Consider the following 9323-nt stretch of genomic DNA (forward strand, 5'->3'; position numbering starts at 1 on the left):
ATTCTTAACATTTAGTTATTTGTAAAATTCATTTACTTAGAATTTTCCGTGACAATAAATGAGGTGTTCCCAAGTTTGGCTTTGTTTTCCCATCTGCCCACTTTTGAGACTGCCAACATAAACCTGAACACGAACATAGTGGAGGGGGACAATGCGATGAAGGGAAAATGCTGGGACAGTTTCTCTTTAACTGGAACAAATTGCTTAACACATCTAGCTAGTTATTTGACATACAAATACTAATCAATAAATATTTCTTGAACATCAATTTTAAAATAACTTACAAAAGAATGTTACATTCTTACCTCTAGATAACCAAAGTTCTCCCATCCGTACCTCTTGCAAAAAAAGTTGTTGCCATTTTTCATTCTTTTCTGGATTCCACAACTAAAAGATTCATAAAATATTTAACAATGAGTAATGAATGTAAGCTATATGGTTACTGATCAAAATTATTTTTATTTAAAAAGGACATCCTAAACCTAGTGCCTAAATCCAAAGTATGGCAAATGTAGCTGTTCTTTATAAAATTTAAACCAATTTTCTAAAACGGGGTTACAGTTCCAGTTGATAAAAATACATGGCATATTTAAATTAGGTTGAGATGCTTATAATAACTTTTATCCATATTTTACCCAGCTTACTTAGGTACACAGCAGAAATGCTACTGTAATTAATATAACAAAGGTAGTGTTGTATGTTGCAAAATTACTTTCTTGCCTGGGATATTAACAGAGCTTGTTGATTTCATTGCAATGGTTTATCTGGCCTATAGGGCTATTTGGGGTCATTTTGGTCTTTTGGTCTTAATACCTGTTCATACAGCAGTAAATCTCTAGTAGAGGAGGCAAGCAGCTATGTTAAGGCTTCTGTACTCACACTCTAAAAAGGAAAGACGCAAAGGACATGGTGGGAGGTTGGCAGAGCAGTTTCTGAGTGTTCAGAAGGATACTTTGGTTTGCTGCAGCCTGGTTCATGAAGGCGACCATGGCCACAAGATGGTGTCATCATTGATACATGCCTAGGGCTGGTATTTCAAGGTAGAATGGACAACCCCTAGACTAAAATGTCAACTCCACTTCCAGTCAATTCAGCCTCAATCTTTTATATCCAGAGGGTTTTTGTGTTTGTTTTCCCTAGGAATTCTCTGTTTAAAATAGGATGAGCCTAGAGAGGGGTCTTTCAAGCTTTTATCAGCAAACATGCTAATGATCAGTAACAACCACAGGTTCCATTCAATAGATGTTTAGTGAGCACTAGCAAGGACAGGACACTAGGAAGAGCTGGAAGGAACAGGAGACCAAGACCTCTGTGCTAATCCCCAAGGAGCCCACAGTCCAACGAAGGGAAAGGGATCACATAGGTCCAACAAGAAGTCCGATGTCCTCTGGGGTTTAAAGTACAAACACATTACATCGTGGTTGGAGAATCAGGGAAGGTTTCTCAGAAAAGATGACATTTGAGATGTGGAGAGATTCAGTGAAAGTTTGATGAAGAAAATACAAGCAACACAAAACTGCAGAGAACATATCAAAGTAATCTTATTTAGCTGGATTATGATAGGGTGAATGCAGCAACAATAATTACCATTACTGAAGACCAGCTTGAGAGTAGGGACTTTACATATATTATTTCCAATCCTTAGAAAAATAAGGCAGTCAGTATAGAATAGGCAGCCATGGAAGACGTGCTGCCAAGCTGAGGTTGGTCTTCAATCTGCAGAGTAGGAAGCTACTATAAGGAGTTACATATTCGGAGCTGCAGTTTAGAAGGAATTTATTCTGACAGCATGATTAGAGGCAAGGCAACAAGGTAGAAAATTATTGCAGTAGCCTGGGGAGAAGGTAATAGCATGGAAGCAATGGAGATAGAAAAGGAGTGGGATATATATGAGATAGATCATAAAAAAATAAAAATTGGATGTTGATTACGGTGGATGAGGTTGGTATTTATGCATGATGAGTCAGGGCTACAGCAGGGAGACTACTGGTATCAGAAGCATCATAGGAAAACAGGAGAAGGAAGAGGAGCAAAGGATGAGATGATGAATTTACTTCTGAACACACTAGAGGTGCCAACAGAGTGTCCAGGTGACAGAGTCTGGCAGATGAAACTTGGGATACCAGGTCTAGAGTAGTACATCTGAGATCACTTTTGAGAAGGTAAGGATCTAGCGAGAAGAGGGAAGAGTACAGAGCCTGAGGCCTGTGTTTCATAAAGAATCACCTGAAGGAGCTGTTAAAACTGCAGTTTCTCGGGCTTCACTAAGATCTACTGAATCAATCTCTGAGAGTAGGGCCCAGGAATCTGCATTTTAATAAGTTTTTTCAGGTGATTCTTATGCATTATGAGGTCTGAGAGTTGCTGTGATCCTTTAATCAGCCAGCATGAACTATCTATTCTTCCCAGTTACCACTGACACTACTATAGTTCAGGATTTTTATTACCTCTCCCCTATATTATTGCAATAGTTTGATCTCTCTTCCAATCCATCAAGCACACGCCTGCCTAATCAATCAAAGTTTGTTTTTCTTTTCTTTCTTTTTAAAAAATTCCTGCTTAGAAATCTTCAGTATTCCCCATTGAATTTCAATTCCTTAACCTGACTTTAAAGCAAGACTTCCCTAATTCAACTCCTCCTTAGTTCTGCAGCACTACCTCCCACTATTCCTCACTATGACTCCATTGCCAAACGGATTTGTATGTCTGGCAGATCTCCCACTTTACATTTTCACGCACATGCATTTCCTTCCATCCTGAATGTTGTCTCCCTGAAACCAGGCCCAAAATCAACCTTTCCAGGCTCAGTTCAATGCCACCTCCTCTCCGAAGTCTTCTGCACAAAAACTGCATTTTCCAAAAACAACCATAGAAATATTCCCAGTCCCATACGTGCTTTCAGATTCTTGCCTCCCCTATCAAGAGGTAGAGTCTATCTCCTCTCCCCTTGAAACTGTGCTTGAGCATGCCTCCATGATGCAAGAGGTGGCACCATCTACTCACCCACATAGGCACATGGCCTGGCACGCTCTCTCTCTCTGCATATATAACTATGTATGTGTGTGTGTGTGTGCACACGCTTATGCTTGTTTGCCCCTTGGGATCCAGCTCACTATACAAAGAAGAATCCCAGGCCACACGGAGAAGGCATGTCTAGGTGGTTTGGCTAACAGTCCCAGCTAAGTAAACAGCCAACACCAACTACCAAACATGAAGGAGTGAGCCTTCAGCTGACCCAAGACCCCGCCCTGGAACCATCCTGGCTGAAGCTGAATGGAGCAAAAAGATGCTATCCTCACCAAGCGCTGCTCAAATTGCAGATTCAGGAGCAAAATTGATAACTATTTTAAGCCACTAAACTTAAAACAACAATAGGTAAATACAACACCCTCCAAGATAATCCTACCCTGAAAATGATCAGGCTTCTCTTAAGTTCTTGTTACATCTGTTGACCTTATCCACTGCCTTGTTTGGGGGTGGGGGTTATTCTTACTCCTCTATTGCTGGCCTCTGCCAGGCCTTAGGACAATGCCTCACACATAAGAAGCTCAAAATAGGCGCTGACAGAAAGAATGATAGTTGAGACTTAATTCCTTCTGAAATTTCATAGAAGAACCTAAGAATTCCATGTAGTACTTTTAGAACTGATTTGAGTTAGTTAAAGCTGGGCCAATCACCAAGATGACTGCAGTTGTTATCTTTAAAAATAACTAAGCCAGGCGTGGTGGCTCATACCTATAATGCCAGCTGTTGGGCAGGCTAGCTGTTGGGCGGGCTGAGGAAGAAGGATTGCTTGAGCCCAGGAGTTCAAGACCATCTTGGGCAATACAGCGAGATCTCATCTTAAAAGAAAAAAAAAATATATACACACACACATATGTGTGTGTGTATATATATATGTGCGCAACTCTGTTTTAGAGAACACGAAGATGTGTTGTTTCTGGCCTAGAAGAAAGGCCCTGTGAGACAAAAATCAGTGGTGTAGAGTCAAAATTAAGTTGACTCTAAGGTCTGTTATTGCCATGTAACTGTGTGATGCGTGGCCAGCCTGGGTTTCCAAGTATCCTGCGTGGCTCTGATAGGGCAAAGGCTCCCCTTCCTTCTTCCAATTAACAGAAGTGCCTGTTTCCACAATGTTTACTTTATAGCTGCCTTTTTATAACCACATCTGTTCCTCCTTCCTTCAGCAAGATGAGAGTAAAGATTAAACCTATGGCAGAACTTATGGGGCTTCAGAGCAGGCCTCCTGCTGGCGGCGGGCGGCCGGCGGACCGGAAGTACCTCCTGCTGGGCCACCTGAGGAACCAGAGGCCGGCCCGGCCCGCATCTATAAAGCTACCTGGGAGTATCTAAAGCACTGCACCGGCGCGGCCCGCGCCTCAGTCCTTTGCTGCTCGGCTCTTCTTTCTGCAGACACAACACGGCACGTGCTGGTTGGGAGGCCCATCCTGAGGCCGGCGTAGGCCCAGCGGTCCAGCTCGCCTGGGCCCCACGGGCCCCTCAGCTGCTGCTGCTGCGGCGGCACTCGCGTCCCAGCCTCACCCCCCTGGGCCCGGCCCGCCCAGCCGCCCGCCCCGCGGCCTTCTGGGTCCGGCCGCGCCTCTGCCTCCGTCGCACTCACTGTCCCTCAGGCGGCGCTTGAACGCGGGATCCCCGCGCCGCTTCCGGTCTAAGTAAACACAGTAGCCGACGAAGGCGACAGCGCCACAGACCCCCAGAGCAGCCAGGAGGCCGAGGAGGGTGCGGACGCAGGGCATCCGGCCGCGGGCGTCCCTCGAGTCGAGCGTTGGGCGCGGGCTGGCGAGCGCGAGGACCGGGCCGGCCGGCAGGGGGAGGCGGCGCGGCGGCCCATCTCGGCCTCTGGGCTTCCTGTCCGCCCCGTCGCAGGCTCGCCGACGCCTTCCTCAGAGGCTTGCGGACAGATGAGGAGGCAGAGGGTCCGAGTGGACGTGTGTGGGAGGTCCCACAGCCACCAAGTAGCAGAGCTCTGTTCGAACCCAGGTCTGTCGCACTCCAAATTCTGAACCCCTTCCCCAGACACGCCCCTGGCACTATACCTAGGACCCCCAACAGGCAAATCACACACAGTATTGTAGAGAATCTGGTTAGCTGGGGACCTGGGTCGTCCTTAGGCCTGTGTTCCGTCACCTGCAAAATTAAGTTGACTCTAAGGTCATCTTTGGTCATCTCCTAGTTCACAGTGCTAACATTAGCCCGTACTCCCCAACCGGGTCTCCTGTGTCACCTGAAAGGACCCAGGAGTCCAAGGTCTCTAACTGTCTTAACTCAATAGTGGGAGAAGGGAAGAATTTTAAAGCCTAGCCTATGTAGCCTAGAAAAAAACGTTAATTTGCGGAGCTGGGCCTGGCAGTCAAAGGTCCCAGATTAAAAACAACTGAGAGACCTATAATACTTACTGGCCTAGATGCTTTTCTTTCTAATATTTGCTTTATTTAGCAGACAGCAGAAAGAAAGGAGGTAAGACTTTGCCCCAGATATCAGAGTCTTTTGATTTTTATACTGTCGACTGAGAAAGAGTCACCAAGTCTGTACATTTAGAAAGGAGACTTTCTTTCTTATAAAGGGTTACAATCTGCAGGCTGGCCATCCTGACAGGCCGGGAAGTGTAGCCTGGGCAGAAGCCTGGAGACAGGCACCGGGAGGGAGTAAGACGGGAACTTCTGCTGAAAGGATTGGCCAAGTGTACATATTCAACGGGTTACTACAGGAGAAGCTATGCATATTCATGAAGGAGAACCACATACAGGTATTAGGTTTACAGGTATGTAACATACATCCCGTGATCACGGATCACGGGATGAGGTGGAGATTTAACATTTAAATGCATTATAATTAGGTGCTATACGTAAAAAGGTGAAATGTGGGGCACAAATTTATGAACTGTCCATCCTCAGGAGACTGGACAGAACCAGTTCCCAGGCAGCAGTCCTTTATTAAGAAGAAACTTTTTGTGGTCTGAAAGAGCTGTCATGTCAGAACCATGAAAACAGGAGGGCACAGGGGGTCAGATAAAGTAAGCAGAGGGGTCTTCCAGCCTTTTGTTCTCTCAAGCTGGCCTTGGATAAAATCTAGTAATGATTAGTAAGGGGAGAGAGTGAAAGCAAATGGGATGTGAACATCCTCCCATGGCTGGCAACTCTAAAATTTGGGAGTTTTAGCCAAAGGAGGATCCTTTATTCTGTCAGAGGGGTTTAGGACTTTGCAGACCTCAATACTGAGACAAAGAGAAGGCATAAGCTAGGTAAGGGCTTAACTAAATAATTTGTTTTTTTTTTATTCAACTGCTATTTACTAATTTATTTATTGACATTACTAGCAAAGCAAGGTGCTCATCACTGCTCTGATTACCAATGGGGCTGAGTAGCAGCCCCGGCCCTCACAATTCAAGAGTAAGCAGGGGTCAGTTACATACCATTACTTTCGTGGATACTGTATGTTTCTTCCCAGGATAATTCAGTATTCTAGTTGAGAACTTTGTTATTGTGAAAACCCGATTGTAAACATGGAGGAAAGGACATTATCAACAATCTAGTAAATGTTACTAGTGAATTGGGATTGGATTTGTGTTCAGAATCTTGGTGGTGGGTTTAGCCCAGCTCCAAATGATCTTTTGTAGGTGGACTGCACTTGTCTTCTAACCCCACTACTCTCCAGGCCTTCTTCCCGTCCTTCACTTCCATTGAGTTTACAGTTAATCCCTGCGGTAAGTGGTAAGTGGAGAGGTGGAGGGCCAGGGAAATTGTCTAGATTAGGTGGGTGTTCAGGGACAAAGTAAACAGTGACATATAAAGTCAGGAGAATTATTAAAGCAATTAGAAATAAACAGATTACTGAAGTTTAAATTACCACAGAAGCCATGAGGAAAAATAATTGAAAACTGTTTAGGTAAGTTTCCATGGTACAGGTAGGTATTTTCTTCTTAGATATAGGCACCACTTTTGCTAATTTGACGATCAGAATTCCTATAAAACTTCAGACATGGCCGGGTGTGGTGGCTCACACCTGTAATACTAGCGCTCTGGGACTCCGAGGCAGGAGGATTGCTTGAGCGCAGGAGTTCAAGACTAGCCTAAGCAAGAGCGAGACCCCGTCTCTACTAAACATAGAAAAACTAGCCAGGCGTTCTGGCATGCACCTGTAGTCCCAGCTACTCAGGAGGCTGAGGCAAGAGGATCATTTGAGCCCAGTAGTTTGAGGTTGCAGTGAGCTATGATGATACCACTGCACTCTACCTGGGTTGACAGAGTGAGACTCTGTCTTGGGTCGGGGGAAGCTTTGATCATTTTCATAGTGAGATGGCATTAATAGTTGTCCCCAAAGCATGGTTCTGTGCTGGATGATAGCTCTCTTTCTTTTAAACAGCATTATTGAGGTCTAATTGATATACAATAAGTTGCATGTATTTAAGGTGTACAGTTTGATAAATTTGGACATATGCATACATCCACAAAACTATCACCAAAATCAAGATAGTAATCATATATCCATCATCCCCAAACATTTCCTCAGGTACCTTTTTAATACTTCCCTCCATCCTTCTTTCCCCGCTCTGCCCTACTTTCTGTCACTACAGATTAGTTTGTATTTTCTAGAGTATTATACGAATGGAATCATACAGTATGTACTCTTTCATTGTCTGGCATCTTTCACTCAGCATATTTATTTTGAGATACATCCATGTTGTTGTATCAATAGCTCAATTTTATTGGTAAATAGTATTCCATTTTATGGATATTCCAAAATTTGTTTAGCCTTTTATCTGTTATAGACATTTGGATTGTTTCTGTTTTTTGACTCTTACAAATAAAGTTGCTATAAACATTTATATACAGGTCTTTATATGAACATATCTTTCCTGTTCATTCCCTTGGGTAAATACCCAAGGTGAACTAGTTGTATCATATGGTAGGGGTAATTTTTTTTTTAAGAAAATGTCAAACATTTTTCCAAAATTGTTATACCATTTTGCATTCCACTGATCAGGCTACCACTGATCTTTTAACTCTCTCCATAGTTTTCCTCTTCCAGAAAGTCATACTGTAGAGGACACTTTGTCTGGGAACGGTTCCTTATTGTTTTTCTCAAGAACATGCCTTGGCCTTGCACGCAAGTCCAGGGCTCCCTAACCCTGCAAACAGGAGGGGCTAGAAAGTTTAGATGCAAACATCTGCTCGCCGGAGACGAAACAACAAGGAACAGGGACATGTTGAGTCGGGACAGTGTGGGAACAAAGAAATTGCGGTGGGACAGTTGCCAAACAGGCTGTGTTAAAAATAAACCGCTGCAGGCCGGGCGCGGTGGCTCACGCCTGTAATCCTAGCTTTCTGGGAGGCCGAGGCGGGCAGATTGTTTGAGCTCAGGAGTTCGAAACCAGCCTGAGCAAGAGCGAGACCCCGTCTCTACTAAAAATAGAAAGAAATTAATTGGACAACTAAAAAATATAGAAAAATTAGCCGGGCATGGTGGCACATGCCTGTAGTCCCAGCTACTCGGGAGGCTGAGGCAGGAGGATCGCTTGAGCCCAGGAGTTTGAGGTTGCTGTGAGCTAGGCTGACGCCACGGCACTCACTCTAGCCCGGGCAAAAGAGTGAGACTCTGTCTCAAAAAAAAAATTAAAAAAAATAAATAAACCGCTGCAGCAGGAAAAACGGCTGCAGTCTTATACCGTCTTTGTGTGTCTGTGTCTCTTTGTAGTGGCTGCAGTCTTGTACCGTCTTTGTGTGTGTCTGTGTCCCTTTGTCTCTGTGTTCATTCCTCGGCCCCTAGAAACGGGCCACGGCATCATATAGTTGGAATCATAGAGTATGTAGTCTTTTCAGATTGCCTTCCTTCACTTAGTAATATGGATTTAAGTTTTCTTCATGTCTTTTCATGGCTTGATGGCTCATTTCTTTTAGAACTGAATAGAATATCCTATTATCTGGATGTACGACAGTTCATCCATTCACCTACTTGAAGGATATCTTGGTTCCTTCAAAGTATTGGCAATTATGAATAAAGCTGCTCTAAATAACCATGTGCAGGTTTATGTGTAGACATAAGTTTTCATCTCATTCAGTATACAAGGAGTGTGATTGCTGGATCGTGTGGTTACATTATGTTTAGTTTTGTAAGAAACCAAAGACAGCCAAACTGTCTTTCACAGTGGCTATACCATTTTGCATTCCTATGAGCAATGAATGAGAGTTCCTGTTGCTCCACATCTTCAACAGCATTTGTTATTGTTTTGGATTTTGCATTCTAATAGGTATGTAGTAGCATCTTGTTTTAATTTGTAATTCTCAAATGACATGATGTCGAAC

General features: G+C 43.9%; 1 protein-coding gene across 1 annotated transcript in view; it reads right to left on the minus strand.

Moving 5' to 3' along the window:
• Positions 1 to 4757, minus strand: part of TOMM20L (translocase of outer mitochondrial membrane 20 homolog (yeast)-like) — a 9674-nt gene extending 4917 nt beyond the window's left edge. Inside the window, exons 1-3 of the mRNA XM_012663829.1 lie at positions 4622 to 4757; positions 4364 to 4407; positions 306 to 387 (exon numbers count right to left, since the gene is read on the minus strand). Of these exons, the coding sequence (XP_012519283.1) occupies positions 306 to 387; positions 4364 to 4407; positions 4622 to 4757 (262 nt within the window). The remainder of the gene's footprint in view (positions 1 to 305; positions 388 to 4363; positions 4408 to 4621) is intronic.
• Between the last annotated feature and the right edge of the window lie 4566 nt (positions 4758 to 9323).

This window comes from Propithecus coquereli, unplaced genomic scaffold (assembly GCF_000956105.1).
Source record: "Propithecus coquereli isolate 6110/MARCELLA unplaced genomic scaffold, Pcoq_1.0 Scaffold83, whole genome shotgun sequence".
NCBI lineage: Eukaryota > Metazoa > Chordata > Mammalia > Primates > Indriidae > Propithecus > Propithecus coquereli.